General features: G+C 52.6%; 1 protein-coding gene across 5 annotated transcripts; it reads right to left on the bottom strand.

The window, feature by feature from the left end:
* Window positions 1-3,341: 3,341 nt before the first annotated feature.
* On the bottom strand, window positions 3,342-16,188 carry TAS1R1 (taste 1 receptor member 1). Of its 5 annotated transcripts, none has more exons than XM_084652112.1 (7): window positions 14,256-16,093; window positions 12,881-13,187; window positions 11,550-12,344; window positions 10,605-10,817; window positions 9,848-9,968; window positions 7,536-8,285; window positions 3,342-3,548 (listed from the first exon to the last, which is right to left on the bottom strand). In XM_084652112.1, the coding sequence occupies exons 1-7, from the start codon at window positions 14,441-14,443 to the stop codon at window positions 3,538-3,540; spliced, it is 2,385 nt and encodes a 794-aa protein (XP_084508238.1). In that variant the 5' UTR covers window positions 14,444-16,093; the 3' UTR covers window positions 3,342-3,537. The 5 variants fall into 5 exon arrangements, with proteins under 5 accessions (XP_084508238.1, XP_084508236.1, XP_084508237.1 ...); XM_084652110.1 differs by lacking the exon at window positions 3,342-3,548 and having other exon boundaries at window positions 3,580-8,285; window positions 14,256-14,371; window positions 16,051-16,188; XM_084652111.1 differs by lacking the exon at window positions 3,342-3,548 and having other exon boundaries at window positions 3,580-8,285; window positions 14,256-14,371; window positions 16,047-16,136.
* Window positions 16,189-16,937: the final 749 nt, after the last annotated feature.

Here is a 16,937-nt window from a genome sequence, read left to right as displayed (position 1 = left end):
GGCGATGGCGGAGGGAGCCGCTGGCCGTGCCTGTGGCAGCTGGCTTTGGCCTAGTGCTGTGCCCGGAGCCCCTGAGCAGGGTGAACGATGTAACCCTGCTCTCCACGGGAAGAAAGCCCTGAGTGATCACAGCCCTGGCCCCTCTGGAGAGCAAACAAATTCTCGAGGTTCCTGCAGGTTCATGGCGGGGTGGGGGGTGCTGGCTCTCGATGCCACTGAAAGGGAACCAGACTTTAAGGAGGACCATGGCTCATGGGATTTGTCAGAAAGCACAAGAGAGGAGCAAGTGTGAACTCCAGGGAGCGATTCCCCAGAGACCATCTAAAAGGCTTCTGGTTTCAGCCTTGTTAGAGCCGTGTTAGTCTGTATCAGCAAAAACAACGAGGAGTCCTTGAGGCACCATAGAGACTAACACATTTATTTGGGCATAAGCTTTCGTGGGTGAAAACCCACTTCATCGGATGCATGGAGTGGAAAATACAGGAGCAGGTATAAATACATGAAAAGATGGGAGTTGCCTTACCAACTGATCCCCCTCTTGGTAAGGCAACTCCCATCTTTTCATGTGCTGTGTATTTATACCTGCTCCTGTATTTTCCACTCCATGCATCCGATGAAGTGGGTTTTAGCGATGTGTTAGCGAGAGGCTGCAAACCGTAGTGTAGCTGAGGCTGAGAATCTTTTCAGAGAGGGCTGTGTGACACCCAGTATGGACGGCCCAGAATTTGAAGTTTCAAGTTCTGGGATCAAATTTTCTTCTGGTGTTAACTGGTGTAGCTCCACTGAAGGCAAAATAGCTGCACCAACTCTCACCAACAGACAATGAGACCCGTGCATAGCTTTGATGGTTCATTTCCCTTTACGATCAGGATGTCTGCTTTCTCCAGTTTGAGGATGTGGTTTTTGGTCCTTGGTATCTCTGTGCAGGAGCCTCCTGAGCTGCTCACTGCTGCTGTTAATCCGACCCCTCATCTTCTCAGCTGTGGGAAGAATGAACACTCATTTGCTGTTGTGGGTTGAGTAGGTGTCTGAAAGGTCTGGAAGGAATCACTGTCTTCTGACCTCTGATATGGATCAGAATTACCTTTTGCTTTGTGTGTGTGTTTCTGTGTCAAGGAGTTCAGTGAAATAATGCACAGAGCTGTTGTCACAAGGGAAACCCAGCAACTTTCTGGAGTCTGGCTGGAATCCTGCAGGGCCACTCTTCTCCTTTATTTATGTATGATAATGGATGTCTCTCTCAAATGGCAGGCTTCCACTTTAGATCTTGTCAGCATATTGTCAGTGATATTAAACCCATTTCGTTAAACTGATGCAAGGCCTCAGGGAGAGTTATGTTGGCACTCCTGGATGCCTTGGTTGCCTCTGAACAGCCTGTGGTGTTTTCTTTCTCCAGAGGACTGGGTGTGCTGCACCCACTGCAGTGGCTTGTAGACAATAACAGGGTATTAGATCCTGAAATGGAGCCTGATGGTGTGGAAAACAGCTTTACTGCCTGTTGCCGGGGTCCTGCCAGCAGCACTAAATAAATCAAGGAGTGTTCTAGACAGCTTCTCCATTAGAGTATGCTGCATGTGAACACAGCCTCTCTGGCTACTGTCACCTGAAGAGGAGAGGGCATTGTGTGTGCTTATTGTCCTCCTCCCTGGTACATTATTCAGAGAGGAAGTATCTTCTATTAGCTAAAGTACAGGACCAGGAGTCAGGGAGCCTGGGTTCTGTTCCCAGCACTGACTTCTTGTTGGCTGTGGGCAAGTCTCGTAACCTCTCCGTCTTGTTCCTCACATCTGTGAAAGGGGGAGGGTAATGCTAGCCACAATGGCCTTAGAGAGGGTTGGGAGTGTTGGTTAATTAATACTTATAAGTTGCTTTGAGATCCTCGGGTGGAGGGCATCAGAGATGGGCAGAGGATTCTCACTGCACTGCCAAAGCCCTTCCCATCCCTGACTTTTTTTTTACCTTCTCAGATATCCTGGGAGTCAGGAAGAGCCTCCTTTTAGGATGCCAGTGTACTATAAAGCCTCCAGCTCTGCTTTGGGAAGGACTGGTATCAGCTGAGCAAAGTGAGCAGTGCTGCCTGGGGTGGGTCTTTGGTGAGTGTTTTTGCAATGGGCCAGTAAAGTCTCCACAAGGCAGCTCTTATGGGGCATGACTGCCCTGGTCCAGGACTTTTAGTTTTTGTTTTTTAACTTCTGGGGTCAAGGTTCTCCTTCAGGAGCCCTTTCCTTCCAGTGCTTGACTCTTATGTATATTCCCGTCAGACTTCTCCCTTCTGCTTGGGCCAAACTTTGAAGCATTGCTGTCTAAATTGCACTCTCTGAATGGTGATATGGGAATGCTATTGTGCGCGCTATTACTGGTCTGGGCACAAAATGCCTGCTTTGTTCATCCAGAAGGGGCCATTTATGTAAGTTTCTACCTCTCTTGATTTGCACAGTCTGTGTGGCATTGGCCCTGTGCTAGGAGACCCTTCTGTGCAATCATCTCTGTTGGCTGAAATCACTGTTTTTAAAAAAAAATTGAGCCCTTTTTTTGGTGTTGGTGAAGATGCCAGAAGTTGTTGCATGTTTTCAGTACAGTTCATTATTAAGTCTGGGGAATGGTGCTGTGTGTCATTTAGGAAGGATGCCTTGAGGATGGGGCACTGACTTGCCACACAACAGACCTGACTTCAGTTCTCAGCTCAGCCACTTGGGAGCAGTCACCTAATCTACATTACAAAACCTAAACCTAATTTCCCCAATACTAATTTCCACCTACTGTTACTCACACCTTCTTGTCAACTGTCTGAAATGGGCCACTCTCATTACCACTGCAAAAGTTATTTTTCCTCCCTTGGTATCCTGCTGTCAATTGAATTATCTTGTTAGACTGACCTCACACGTGGTAAGGCAAATCACATCTTTTCATGTATTTATACCTGTTCCTGTATTTTCCACTCCATGCATCTGATGAAGTGGGTCCTAGCCCACGAAAGCTTATGCCCAAATACATGTGTTAGTCTCTAAGGTGCCACAAGGACTCCTTGTTGTTTGTGCTGATCTACCCCAGTGTAAACAGGGCTAATGCTCCACACCCTCCCAGCAATGTAGTGAGTATAAAGATCCATGAATGACTCTGAGGTGCTCGGATGGGCAGGCACGAAGGCCATGTCAGGACCTCGATCACTCACAGGGACTCCTATCACAATAGCTGTCATTTTTCATGTGGATATTAATTAACGTGGATTTGTGTGTCTCAAAAGCCAGAGGCTTCAGAGCATCAAACTCTCCTCTCACTGAGCGCAACATGCTATAGCATCTGCCTGACCTGGGTCTCTGTTGCTAACGAGAATCAGCAGGGAATCAACTGGAGGCTTTATTTAGACTCCTGCATTTAGCACCATGGACACCTTTCCAGGCCTATGCATAGAGCTGTTTCGTGGAGAGTCGGTTACTTGCTAGCATTTGACGTCCGTATGGAGGGACTGACCACCTTTGGTATTTGCTGTGACTTAGTTATTGCAGCCCTGCTCCCTCTGGTTGACTCAGTGAATATTCAGTTGTGACCTAAAAAAGGAGAATCTGTAATTAAACGGGCTGTCATTAGCGATTTCTTTTTATTGAGTCTGGCAGCTCATGAAACATTGTAACAACCCACCATTTGCATTCTGCAGCACAGGAATGTTTGCAATAGCTACAGTTAGCAATGACAGCTTAATAGACAAAGAATAAAATAAGCTTCAGCTATGGGAGAGCAGAAAGCTTCCTGCCAAGGGTTCTGGGCTGGACATGGGGAGCCTTTAAGTATGTTACAAGGACTTGTCATTAAAATATCCTTCCATGTGATGAGCTTGGTACTGTTCCAAAATCTGTGCAGCTATTAGGCCAGATTCTGCTCTCCTATTTCAGGTTGAGTAGCACTTCGCTCCATGACAGGGCCCATCTAAGTCAGTAGGACTGTTTGCTGAGTCAGGTGCTACTTAATACAAGTGGGAGTCTCAGAATCTGGTCCATTGTATAAAATCTGCAGCCTGTCTTGCTCTGGTAGTCTCAGGGCTCAGTAATTCCACTTACTAGGAGCAGGAACTTCTACAAGGAAACAGCTGTTTTGCGGCAGCAAACGCTGGGAGGGAGGGGGGGAGAAGAGGGACGCGGCGCGCCCAGGGGAGGAGACGGAGGCGGAGGTGAGCTGGGGCGGGGCAGGGAGCTGCCGGTGGGTACAGAACACCCACCAATTTTTCCCAAGGGGTGCTCCAGCCCCGGAGCACCCATGGAGTCGGCACCTGTGCCAAGTAGCCCTGTTCAACTATCAGGCCCATCTGGGAAGGGAGTAAGGGATTATCAAGCCACCAGGTGACTCAGGGCTAGTCTACACTAGAAGCACTACATCGGCACAGCTGCAACCAAGCCACAGCCGTGCGTCTGCCAAAGACACTCTAGGCCAACGGGAGAGAGCTCTCCTGTCGGCACAGTGAATCCACCTCTGCGAGAGGCACTGGGAGATGCTCTCCTGCCGACATAGGACCGTCCACACCGGCGCTTAGGTGTAACTTACATGTGAAAAAGTTATTCTGACGTGGTAGTGAAGACTTTGCCTCAGGTGGGAAGGATGGAGATGGGCTTCTGCTGAAGGCTGTGTTGTTCCCTCTAAGTGTTAAGAGACCCAAGGGGAAAAGCCTCTGGGAGCAGGAGCCCCTGGTGGCCAGAACTAGGGGTGGGGGTTTGGTGGGTTTTGCTGTTTGGCCTAGGTTTTATAGTGAAGAATAAAACTGTTCCCTGAAAAAGCCATAAGCCTGGCCGTGAATCCAGAGAGACACCCTGTAGCCCATTGACCTATGTGAGTGAGCAGAGTGTGAAATGGGGGAGGTGAGTGTGCGATGGGGGGGTGAGCATGTGATATTTGTGCAAATTCCCTCAGTAGCCTGTTCCTTGTGTGTGCACATCTTTCTGCATCCCAGCATGACTGTGTTATTGGCATCATCGTCCTTCCTCTCCTCAGGCTCCCTCCCACCACAGACCTTGGTGATGACCTTATTGTGTCACTGAGCTAAGAATAGGAGCTCTTTGGAGCAAGGAGGTGACTAGTGTGCTCTGGGCATCCAAGGAAGACAAACAGCCTGCGTATCTCATTCAGAAAGCTCGGTTGGCTTCTTGCCCATCCACAGGGGAGCACTTTCCCAGCACAGTGGAGGTTAGGCCTGGAGTTTGCAGGAGGCACTGCAGTTTGCATCACTCGGGGAGCATGAGGCAACAAATAGCAAACTGCTGAGTGCAGGGTGGGAGCCTGTCCCAGAGCCGCAGGGAACGCAGAGGGGCTTTGGAGGCCCTGGCAGAAAGAGCCCCTTGTCATTGAGGGACAGGCTATAAACTGCTCCAGGCAGAACAGCTCCATCCCCTTGGTCATTGCTGGCATACTTGGCTGGAAGGGAACCTCATACACATGGCGGCAGATGTTATTCCCCTGGATGCTCTCAGCTGAAACTGACAACTGAGTGACTCACCCTGAAAGAGGAGCAAAAATCTGCATTCAGCCTCCCTAGGCAAATCCAGCAGACCCTGGGAATCGCAGCTTGCAGCCAGTCACCATGCCACTGTTGGCAAAGGCTCTTGTAACTCCCCAGGGGTAGGAGCGGGGCTACCTATGGGCTGTAATGCAGCAGTGAGTGAGTTTCCAGTGAAGTTTGATTGACTGTTATTGGCCGTTTGGGTGCTGTTGCCACCTGTTTTTGGAGAGACATTTGTGTTTTTTCTCCTGTGTTATATTTAATGGCAGTTTAACAATAAAAATTATCTGACAAAATAGTACTTAAGGTCAGAACTTTTTGGGGCAGGTGAGAGGGAGGGGCTGAGGGCACAGTGAAATGGCTTCAGATGCTGAGGGAGAAGAGCATGAGGACTGGATCTGAGTGCCCGCTATGTAAGTTACCTCTGCTCAGTGTCCCATAGTGTCCCGTGGGAGGGAATGAGCCTGTGCGTGGGTGCTGGGTGCCTGGTGCTGAGAAGCAGCAGCATGTTCCCAGCCCCCCTCTCTACCCATATCAGCACCCGAGAGAAAAGGGGCATTTTTATCCTAGGCTGGCCAGTGTGCTCAGCCCCTCCTTTTCCACCTTGAGCTGACAAAGCCAGTGGTCCAAGCCTCCCAGGAAGCTGTTCTCACGTCTCTTGGGTAACCAGCCTGAGAGACTATCAGGCCACTCAGTTCCAGGGGCATGAGCAAATCATCAAGAGCCTCCTGTTCCGAGGTGCTGGGCTCATGGGGATCCCGTCCCCCACCCAGCCCCACTCACCAGGTATTCCATCCATTTAGTAGGGAGAAAAGAGAAGCCCAGATCTGTCTCTTGAGGGTAGATGTTTAAGAGCCAGGATAGAGTATAATGACTTGTGCCATCCATTCCATTCCCCATGCCCTACAGCAGTCTTGTCTTGGAGGATGTGGCCCCCTTGGGACCTACTGTTGTCTCCAGGTCTGTGACCTGCAACTTACGCTGCAGCTGGGCAGGTGGCATGCAGGGCTGCCATCTTGCGGCTATGAGGATTCCATGCAGGGTGTAACAGTGGGAGTTAGTGCTCCTGAAATGCTGGAGCCACGGAGCCTGGCTAAGGATGTGCACTAGCTCATGGAGCCAGTCTTGTGCTGCTACGAAGTGCAGCCCTGGTGCTGGCAGCAGGACTGGTGTGGATGCGGCTCTGGGAAGCTCTGTCCCTTGGAGGGCTGGAGGTGGGAAGGAGCCACGAAAGGGGAGAGCAAAGCATTACTGCCCCGGGCTGACCTCACTGCCCCTAAACTCCCTCACCCACTAGGCTCTGGGGTCACAACCACTGTGCCCTGCACAGGCCCCCTGCACATGGCTCTGTCACAGGGCCGGCCTTCCACTCACAGGGAAGATGAAGAGCATGGCAGATGAGTTGTCCCTGACCCCACAGGCTGGCTGGGAGTGAGGCAAGGCCCCAGGCCCAGCTTTGTCAACGCCTGTTCTAACTGAAACATGGGAGCTCTCGAGTCTGTCTTTTCTTGCTGCCACCTCCCACAGCACAGACCCCATGTGGCCTGCGTGCTCCCATGTGCCCCCTGCAGGGTATGTTGCCCAATACCCGCTCCATCCCAACTCCCACACAGCTACTCTCACCTCGCAGCCCAGCAGGATCAGTTACTGGTGGCAGGTAGTCACAGGCCTGAGCTCATTTCACTCCACCCCTCCGCACCCCCCATCTCATCCCCAGCTCCCACTAGAGCCCCCCTGCAGCTCCCTGCACAGATCTCTGTCACACCCTCTTCCTCCACAGTGGGATGCTGAGAGCACAGAATTCAACAGCTGTGAGGGACCTCCCCCCACCCACCCCATGTAAATCCCAAAGTCTCCCTGCTCCCCCGCCTGTGGGCTCAGTCTGAGCTGCTCTTCCTGGTGTAACTCTGGATAGACATCTGGAAGTGCTCAGTGGTGTTGAGCTCCGCTCGGAAGAGGATGATGTAGCCCTTGGGGAGGAAGTAGCCTCCAAAGATCCCAGACAGGGTGGACAGGTTGGACAGCACAGTGATGGCCACCAGGTACTTGCCATGGTAGAAGATGTAGGTGGTGAGATAGCAGATGAAGCTGACTAAGTTGATAAGCAGGCTGCAGGTGATGCACTTGGCCTCGTTGTAGTTCTCAGGCAGGTCCTTCCCCATGTAGCTGATGACAAAGCAGCAGACACTGAGCATTGTGTTGTAGAGCAGCCCCCACACAGCATCATCTTCCGAGCACTGGAAGATGGTCATCGTCACAAAGGTCGTGTAGTCCTTCCTGGGCACTGAGGGATTGATGCTGAGCGAGACCAGGCACATCGCCACCTGGGTGGCTGTGCAGGCTCCGATGAACAGGTTGGGTCCGTTGTGCTTCACCCAGGCTCTATAGAAGGCAGGCCACTTAGACGCCAGTTTGAAGATGCAGACGATCTGGAAGGCACGGGTTGCAGTGCACGAGAGGCAAATGGTGAAGCTAATGGAGAAGATGGGCAGCCTCAGCAGACACGTGTGCCAGGTGGGCTCCCCAAAGTAGCAGTAGAGGCTGCAGCAGGCACAGATCAGAGCGCCCAGCATGAGGAAGCACATTCTGCCGCCTGCCGACTTGACCACTGGCGTGGTGAGGTTCTGGGCAAAGAGGGCAGTTGTCCCTGCCAGCAGCAGCAGCAGAAGGGTGATGGCAGTCAGCAAGGCCCAGGAGACGGGGTCAGCCCAGGACAGAAATTCAGTGGTCCGATTCAAGCAGATTTCACTCTTCATTGGGGCCCACTGATCTGTACCACAGGGCTGGCAATTGTAGAGGTCTGCAGAGGAAGGGAATGGAAGAGCTGAGATGCTGCTCACACACCATGCTGGTTATGGTAATAATGATCTGCCACCTTATAGCACCTCATGCCTGAAAGGATCCCAAAACACTTAACAAGCTGTGTACAGGGATCACTCACCACTGGGATGCAGTTACCTCTGAGGTGGAGCACAGATGCTGGGGATAACAACCCAGCCCTTATGTAAAGTGCCTTAGGGTCTTTAATGACCTGGGATCAATGTGCACCACCTCCAAACAAGGTTTAATGAGACAGTATAAAAGGTGACAAATCCTAAGGCCTCAGCCCTAGAGTGAGTGGGTGCAATTCCTGTGGCATTAATGGTCCTATGAGACCACTGGGGTGACTGTGGCAGGATATGGAAAGGAATTGGAATGGGAGAGCTCTGGTCTATAGAGTGGCCTCCCTCAGCACGGCTCCCCCCAGCTTAGTCAGGGGCAGTAGCTGCTGTTGGCTTAGCTGAGTGAACTAAGGCTTACAGACCACCTGGGTCCCAGCTGGAGTCCTGGTTGAGGTAAAGTACACAGCTCATGCAGCTAGTCTGCAGGGACGTGTGATGTGGGCTCCAGCAGATGCAACAGCCCCACAAAGGCTGGCATGTCTGCAGCAGCTGCTCTCTCCTCCAACTGCTAGTTAGGTGCAGGGCTGTTCACCCAGCCAGGCCACTGAGTAACTTACTCCTGAGGCTCTTCACTGTTGGTGGTTGCCCAAAGCTCATGCTCTAGTGGAACGTGGAGTTTGCTGGCATCTACTGAGTGAGAGTGAAGGGGCTGAAGACTTTCTCTTGCCATAAGTTTGCATTTGTGGCTGGCACAGCGGGGATCAGCTAATCCTGCAGTCAGCCCAGGGCACCACCTGGCCCCCAGCACCCAAGCATTTTCATATCACTTCCAGCACCATCGACTAGCCACTAACCAAATTCCACCCTGGTGTTTATTGCCACCTGGGGCTGCTCATTCTTTCTGGGTTTGTCTGTCTGCCTGCCCCATCAACAGGACAAAGACAACAGTGGGCAGGCTCTTCCTCCCAGGGCAGGCAGCAGCTGTCACACCTGCCTCCTCCCACCCAAAGCTCACAGTGAGAGGAGTCAGGCAGCTTCAGCTCACCTGTTCATCTGATTCCCGGCAACCATCTGAAACCACAGCTTCCCAGCACTAGCCAGGAGTGCACTGGAGCCAGCACTGGGTGGTGGGCGGGGGAGACCCGGAATTTACATACTCACAGCACAGCAACCCTTCTGAGAGCTATTCAAATGGAGAAGTCAGAGCGCAAGCTGCACTGGGCCATTTGCATCTCAAACGCTAGTCATCAGGCCCCGCAAGGGGAAGGGGAAGGGAATGGGAGAAGGAGAAGAGAAAACTGCTGCAGCCAGGATGGAGGAGAAGGAGAAAGCAAGGAGCACAGAGAAGGGCTGGAGTAAGCGTGTCCAAGAGGAGCATGGAGCCAGGTGCATAGGATAGGAACACAGGAATGGCAGAACAAGATTAACCAGCTTGCCCTGGCTGTGACCCCTGTGAGGAGCTGCCTCAGGTTCTACTGACCGCTGCTGTTCAGGAAGGTTCCTGCGGGGCAGGCCACACAGTCAAAGCAGCATTGGTGAAGCCCCACCTGCATCCTCTTCTCTCCTTTTACGCAGACCTTTGAACAAGCTGACATAGGCACCTACATGAAAGCACAGCAAGGGTCAGGCCTGCCAAGAGAAAGCCCCCATCACAGCTAGGGCCCGCTAGGAAACAGCACTGACTGAGCAGAGCTGAGTTCCTGGGACCAGCGCAGGCTGCTCACCAGAGGGCTGTTCCTTATATTTCTAGGCATCTTAATGTCCAGGAAAGGGGTCAGGACTGCGGGTGGGATGCAGGGGCAGTGTGCAGGGGCAGCACAAGGGCATACCTGGGGTGGTTCTTCCTGAGAGAGCTTTTTCTGAAAATTAAGATGCAAGTAGGAGCTTGTCAGCTCTCTGTTCCCAGTACTGCCAGCCCTGATGGTTGCAGAGCCTGCACCCTGAGATGCTGGGCGCCCCAGCTTCACCCTGCTAAGGGAAAGACCCGTGGAGATGCAGCAGACCTGACCAGAAAATGTGACTCAGTGCAGAAGGAGGAGTGGTGAGGCGGGCCCCTCCCGGCCTGCAGGATTCTGTTTCCCCAACCCCAGGGACACAGAGCTTTATGCAGGGTCAAGTTTCAGGAATAAGGGGAGGTTTGTTTTGTTTGTAATGCTAAGAAAATCCCCGTTTGGTGCTACTGCCCGAAGCTCCTGAGGCCACTCCTTTCCCAGTATGCAGCTCAGATGCTGTGGTACCTGATTATCCTTTGTATGCCACAGGATTCCATCCCGGTTGATGTTCAGTCTGTCTGGCTTTTGGAGGAAAGACCCAATCACATCAAAAGACCAGGTCAGGCCAGTCCACTTCCACATGACGAGGTCATAGCCTGTCAGGGGATCCCCATTGGCATCAAAAAGCACCTTGCTATTCTGCAGAGTGAAATTCACCTGCTTGATTTTTTCCAGGAGCTGGAAAACAAAAAAGGCCACAGACAGAAAAGACCCAAGATTCCCACACACAGCTTCAGCCACTTGGGCAAAGACCCCAGTCAGGGATAGGTTAGGGCCTTAACGGGGTGGGAGGGTTCAAGTCTTTGCTGCTTTCCTCTTCCTCATGAATTCCCCCACCACCCGGAGGCAGGGTGGTGCTATTATCCCCATGTTACAGCTGGAGAACGGAAGCACAGAGACTAGTGGTATATTGTTCAAAAATGCCTAAGTCCCATTGACTTTCAAGAGATGGAGGCATCTGAGTCATTTAGGGGCTATTGAAAATTTTACTGTCAGTGGCATCCCAAAGGCACATGGAGTCTATAGGGAAGCAGAGAATTGAACCCAGGTGTCCGAGGCCCCCAGCTACCATCCATCCCCTCTTCTAATTAGGGATGGTCTCTCCAGAGCAGGGTGAGGCCCATTGGCAGAGCCGTGCTGGCCTGTTCTGGGACTCAATTCACCAGCCTTGAAACCTTATCGGTGCTCTGACAGCATGCAGCTCACAGGTAGATCTTGGAGCTGCTGGACACCTGCTCATCCTGCTAGATGCTTATACTTCTGCTCCTTTCTACTTCCAGTCCCCTGCCTCTCATTACATCATAGTCAAACCTGCCCTGAGCTCTGGGCTGCCCCCATGCAGCTTCACACAAGGAGACTCTCACAAGAGTCTACAAGAGAGCAGGGGGCCTTTCCCAGTGACCCACTCACCTGCCAGGGATAGACTTTGTCCTTGCTGCACGCTCCCGAGCAGCAACCCAGCAAGTTGTGCAGGCCACGGGCCACAGCAAACACCGCCGAATATACATTAAAGGCAGCCCAAATATCAAACGCCTGGGGCGCTGAAGTGAGTGAGTGGCACCTTGTGCAGATCTGATTGCAGCCTTGGCTGGTACTCTCATTGCTGCTGCTCCCACCACTGCTCCCTTCAGCACCCAAATCAGGGGCACACATGGCTACATTACTTTTCTCTGAATTCACATGGGCAGATTCAAATTCCTCCAATCCTGGAAGCTTTGCCTGCTTGACTGACAACCCAATCACCGTGCCAATTCTGTGGATGCCGGGGATGCTCCAGACTTCTGAGGCTAGAGACCAGGCCTCAGTGCCCAGCCACACCTTCTCCGTCACGTTCTCCTGAACCACCATGTCAAAGAAGTCTGTAGCACTGTCCACATTGGAGAAGACGACGGTGACATTGACACCGGTCTCCACAAGGACTCTAAGCATCTCCTTCAGCTCTGGGCTGTTGGCACCCCCCTTCATAGGGATGATTCCTTGGTAGGCGGCACAGATGTCATGCTTAGCCACCACTTCTTTCAGGGTCTTTATCCCGTTCCTGCCATAGGCATCATCACTGCCCACCACCGCAATCCAGTTCCACCTGAACTCCTGCAGCAACAGCACTAGTGCCTCGACCTGCAGCCTGTCGCTGGGGATGGTGCGCAGGAACGAGGGGTAGGTGCTCTTCAGGCTCAGCAACTCGTTGGAGGCTTCGTAACTAATCTGCAAAAGGGAATCAGGGAAAGGATGTGTCTCCAGCTGGGAAACTGCGCAGAGGCGGATGGGCACTGGTACCGCCGGGAGGTCAGTGCTGAGCAGTGATTACCCGAGGAGCAGGGGGGCGATTGGCACCGAGCAACGATACCGGCAGGAGGAACCAGCGTCAGCAGTGACTCTTGTGGGCGTGAGGGGATTGGTATTTGGAGGGCATGTGGAAGTGGTAGCCGCAGCAACACACATTCAAAAAACAACCAAGTAAGCAGCATGGCTGCATGTCGTTTTCAGCGCTAGGAATGAGCCTAACCTCTTCTGGAGTCACACCGAGACTGAGTCCCACATGCCACAAAGGACCATAGGGGTCGCAACACCTGCTTGGAGCACTGATCCTCCAGCCACCTCCACTCCAAACCACAAGCCCACTTCCTGTCCTTCTTCTGATTAATCAGTATTACCCTAATCAGCTCCTGTGTTTGACCCTGCCACAGATAACGTATCGCTTACGGTATATTTGGCATTGCTCCAGACAAGCTACTGATTACCTCTGGCATAAGGAGGATGCTCAGGATAGCTGCAGTGGTGAGGGTAAAGTGGCTGCTGTCTGGTCCTATCAAAGCCACAGCCTTGGGCTGGTAGTGTGTGAAGTTGCTGAGCACTTCCACATGGTGCTGCCTGCTCTGGGCAAGGATACTCAGTGTTGCATACATGTTGGCAGATTCTGAGCATGTGTTGTAGATCTCGTAGCCCAAAGTGACATTGGGGAGGAGACTGCTGGAGTTGTTTATCTTCTCGATGGCGAGTCTCATGGCTTGGAACAGGTGGTAGCCATGGCTGTAAACAGAGGCTGCTCTGCAGAAACACAAGTGTTATTGCAGAGGCAAGAGAGAGATGTGAAGGCTTCACTGAATCTTGGAGATGCACCCTGGGCAATGCCTGGCATAACAACAATGTGGTCCAAGAGCCAGGCAGCCTGGAGTTCTAATGCTGACACACTAGGTGACCTCAGACAAATCACTTCACCTGTCTGTGCCCCCCTCTGCTACATGTACCATTGCTCACAGGGGATTCATGAGGAGACCAGCAGCACAAACATCTTTCTTTTTGTACGTTTACACTGAGTTTGCCGCTATTTATTGTTACACAACACACATCAGATCTTACCTATTAGTTCAAATCCCCACTGCCCCTCTCCTAATCAGCAACTCTTTATGCAATATCCTATGGGGCAGATTCACTGCCCTGTTCTACTCCCTTTCTCCTGCTCAGGTGGCACAAGAGGAGGAGAAACCACCTGCATCTCCCCAGATCTCTGATGGCACAGAGTGGATATTGGCTGTAGCAGAGATTTTCTTCAGTAATGGCCGCAGTTGCACCAGCTAAGCTCCGATATTTTGGACTATTGTCATTTTATTAATGAGAGGTGAGCCTTGCATGCCCCAACTCCCAGCCCACCATGGGTCTTCTCTGTTGCAGCTTCCTGTCTATTTGCAGTGGGTCTCTTTGTCCAATATCTGCTTTCCTACTTCTTGTTCCACTTCTTTTTCCTGCTCATTTCCCCTCCTGTTTCTATTCCTGCTAAATATGATTTTCTTCTTTGTGTCTGTCTAATCTAGGCGAACCACATTTCTAAAGCTCTGGTCACTGTGATTGTATTAGGTTGCAGGAGCCCCACTGTACTAGCTGCTGTACAAATACAGAACGGGCCCTGCTCCAAGAATTTAAAATCTAAGGCTAAGATGAGAGGCAACAGGTGGATCTAGCAGACAGACCGCAAGTACAAGGAAGCAATGAGATAATACTGGACAGCATGTTAAGCAGTGATTACAGCATACCCCCTGCTTGGACATACTAACTGTAGTATCTAGGTACTGATACATAGTATTTGTTGCAGCGCCAAGCCCTACCCTTCTCACTTACCTGTCACATATGTCAACTTCCGGTCTAGATTTCACTGTTGTTGAGTAGCTATGCAGTCGGAAAAATCCTGCAATCGTGTAATCTCCATCCATCCTGAAGTCAGAAGGCCCCGTGTTCTGGCATATGAAAGCCCAATAACATGGAGCCAAGAGATACAAATATAAAATGAATGGAGGAGAAAGCATCATGCTGTTGGCACAGAGCTCTCTGGAGAAGGGGCCGGGAAGCGTATAATGGACACAACACTTACTGCCTCTCAGACAATGTTAGGATCTCAGATCCTGAAGTACCTTGGACTATTTACATAGACAGCTTACGCATACGCAAATGCCCCTGATACAACATGTACCCAGGAACTAGGACTTCACACTTTCCCAGGAAGGGAGGAAGTTTTGCTTTGAGGTAAAAATAACAAACCAAGCAGGGATTTATCTATTGTAATATTCTGCAGGTGAGCCCAGACCCTGTGGTCAGTGGAAATGGCATGAATTAACTAGGTCATGATCTTCGTGGAGGATACTCTCTCTAGAGTTGTTCTCTACCACCTCCCTCTCACGTTAAACTGAGCAGTTATTTTATAGTTTCATTCAACAAGCTGATGTTGGAGTGTTTTAGGAAGTAGAGTGGGCTGTGTGGGGCTTTTGTTATGGGCATTTAGGAGTGTTCTTATATAACTACTATATATGTTGCACTATGTTCTGCATGTAATAGAGAGGGGAAAGAGAAGAAAGCCAGTATGTGATGTACATCAGAATCTCTGCTAATGAACTACTTCTTCAGTGAGGCTCACAAAGGTAATAAAAGATAAATTACCATTGTGTGTCCTCCTCTAAATGGTATGTGTATTCTCTAGATCAGAGGTTCTCAAACTGTGGTCTGCGGACTACCAGTGGTCCGCGAGCTCCATTCAGGTGGTCTGCAGATCGTTCCCTCTAAGGTGCACGCCTGGGCAGCTGCACACAAGAGAATGAAGGGCCACCCACCTAATTAGTGGAACTATGCAGGCATGGCTCCACTAATTAGGTGCCTGGACCCTGGAGAAGGCGCACATGTAAGGTGAGGTGGTGGCCTTGGGGGAAATGGCGGGTAGGTGGGAGAGGGCAGTGGGGTGAGAAGTGGGGGTGGGGGGAATTTGGGAGGTGCAGGGCTGCAGCGGCCAGAGAAAGAGGAGACTTTCTCCAGCTCCAGGGCTGCAGCTGCTAGGGAGAGACCCCCCCTCCTTCCCAGCCCCAGTTCAGGGGCTGCTGCGGCGGGGGAGAGAGGGAGTGACCCCCTCCTTCCCAACCCCTGCGCAGGGGCTGCTGCAGCGGGGGAGAGAGGGCACATCCATTGCATTAGAAAGTTGAGTTGTGTGCTTTTATTTGTTGAACAAAAAACTTTAATTATTAAGGGGTTTTTTTAATGTAGCACTTTTATCCAAAGCGCTTTACCATAGTTAGCTAACGGTACAAACAACATTTGGAAAGATCATTAAGTGGTTCGCTGAGACTCTCAGCAATTTTCAAGTAGTCTGTGGAGGAAAAAAAAAGGTTTGAGAACCACTGCTCGAGACAGTAAGCTTGCTGGGGAAGGGGACACATTCACTGCCGGCACTTGACAAATAAGTGCTGCTCATTGACCATAAGCTTTGGGGTTTATGACAGGTCTAACAGATGCTTATGGATGAGCTCCCCTTTTGGGGTGGACTCTGAGGAAGAGCAGATAATGGGGAGTGCAGGCTGAGGAGGGGAAAGCATGCAGCTGGGCCTTTTCTTTTTTTTGGTGCCTACAACATACAAGACACATCAGTACCGACCGTCCCTGGGCTGGAGACTTTGCGCACTAATAAGCAGGTGCAGGGAAGAGTCCAGAGAGCGCTTCATGTCACAGTGGTGTCCTTCCCTCGCTCCGGCTTTGTACAGAGCCGTGGTTCTCAGTCTCTGGTCCGTGGACTACGTCTAAGGGGTCCGCACAAGGCTGAGACTGAAACCTCGCTGACCAGGACTCAAGGACAGATACAGCCAACAGCCGTCTGCACCGCCACTTGGGACTTGTTAGAGGTGCGCAAAGGAACACAGGTGGAGAAGCCCCGGCGCAGAGCAGGAGGGAGTGGAGTTCAGTGGGGCTGCACGGGGCCTTGCCTTGCTGGGCCCAGCCTTGGCCTCTGCCCTAGTGGGGATGCAAGAGCCCATCCTGCGGCTCCATCTCCCTGGGTCAAGGAGTAGCCTCGGCACAAACACACGCCTAGTGCCCCGGGCCAGGGAAGGGGTGTACGGGGTCTGGGCCGTGGGGGGGGGGCCGTGTGGCGGCCCGGCGGGGGGGGAGGGGCCGGGGGCCCCGTGTCGCGGGGTGGGGAGGGGCCGGGGGCCCCGTGTGGCGGGAGCCCCGTGTCGCGGGGGGGGGAGGGGCCGGGGGCCCCGTGTCGCGGCCCGGCGGGGGGGGAGGGGCCGGGGGCCCCGTGTGGCGGGGTGGAGAGGCCGGAGGCCCCGTGTGGCGGCCCGGCGGGGGGGAGGGGCCGGGGGCCCCGTGTGGCGGGGGGGAGGGGCCCCGTGTGGCGGCCCGGCGGGGGGGAGGGGCCGGGGGCCCCGTGTGGCGGGGGGGAGGGGCCGGGGGCCCCGTGTGGCGGCCCGGCGGGGGGGAGGGGCCGGGGGCACCGTGTCGCGGAGGGGGAGGGGCCGGGGGTCTCGGGTCCCGGGTCCCGGC

The sequence above is a fragment of the Lepidochelys olivacea genome (genome assembly GCF_965140295.1).
Source record: "Lepidochelys olivacea isolate rLepOli2 genome assembly, chromosome: 18".
In the NCBI taxonomy this organism is placed as follows: Eukaryota; Metazoa; Chordata; order Testudines; family Cheloniidae; genus Lepidochelys; species Lepidochelys olivacea.
Note: the sequence above shows the minus strand (reverse complement) of the source record. Positions and strands in the feature narration are given on the sequence as shown.